The sequence below is a fragment of the Mandrillus leucophaeus genome, unplaced genomic scaffold (genome assembly GCF_000951045.1).
Source record: "Mandrillus leucophaeus isolate KB7577 unplaced genomic scaffold, Mleu.le_1.0 Scaffold20, whole genome shotgun sequence".
Classification (NCBI taxonomy): Eukaryota; Metazoa; Chordata; class Mammalia; order Primates; family Cercopithecidae; genus Mandrillus; species Mandrillus leucophaeus.
In genome coordinates, this window is record NW_012102032.1 from 2874006 (window position 1) to 2874931 (window position 926).

At 41.7% G+C, this 926-nt stretch overlaps 1 protein-coding gene across 1 annotated transcript in view; it reads right to left on the reverse strand.

Annotated features, from left to right (window-relative positions):
* Nucleotides 1-926, reverse strand: part of PRR11 (proline rich 11) — a 54066-nt gene that overhangs the window by 35322 nt on the left and 17818 nt on the right. The window contains exon 2 of the mRNA XM_011979184.1: nucleotides 387-519. Within this exon, the coding sequence (XP_011834574.1) occupies nucleotides 387-514 (128 nt within the window). The 5' untranslated portion in view covers nucleotides 515-519. The remainder of the gene's footprint in view (nucleotides 1-386; nucleotides 520-926) is intronic.

Sequence of the window (926 nt, forward strand, 5' to 3'; positions counted from 1 at the left end):
TTTTTTTTTTTTGAGAGGCACTTTCACTCTTGTTGCCCAGGCTTGAGTGCAATGGCGCGATCTCGGCTCACTGCAAGCTCCGCCTCCCGGGTTCAAGCAATTCTCCTGCCTAAGTCTCCCGAGTAACTGGGATTACAGGTTCCCACCACCACACAGGCTAATTTTTGTAGTTTTAGTAGAGACAGGGTTTCACCACATTGGCCAGGCTGGTCTCAAACTCCTGACCTCAGGTAATCCACCAGCCTTGGCCTCCCAAAGTGCTGGGATTACAGGCATGAGTGACTGCCCCTAGCCCTGCCTTCTATTTTTATTTGCTAAATCTGGAAACTCTATCTTAAACTGATCAGATCTCTCTAGCATTTTCTCTGTTCCACATTATGCCTTACCTTTCTGGCGAGGGTGGTGGAGGAGGAGATGTAATTAGCTTGGACTGAAAGTGGGAGGCTTCTTTTTTTTTGAATAATCTTTTGGCTTTGGCTTTTAGCTTTCGTCTTCGTTGTTTGAACTTGGGCATGATTTCTGCAGAGAAATATTTTTACATTTTTAGTTGAAGAATAATATATACATATAGAAAGTACACAAATCTTAAGTGTATAGTTCAATGAATTATCATACCATGAACACACCCTTGTAACCACCATCTTGATTAAGAAATAGGTCACTACCAGCATCCCAGAAGAGCCCTGAAGTAGGGGAAAATGTAAACCTAGATTTAAACTATCTCTGGAGAGATCTTGGTCTTGGCATTATATTATTCTCTAAGTTTGTTCTGCTTGTGTTGCTTTTCTTAAGTTAAATGAATTTTCCTTTCTTGATAGTAGTGAATATGGCTGTAGTTGGGTTATAGTCAGTTATTAAAATAATATGTTGGTCAGGCATGGTGGCTCATGCCTGTAATCTCAGCACTTTGGGAGGCCAAGGTGGGC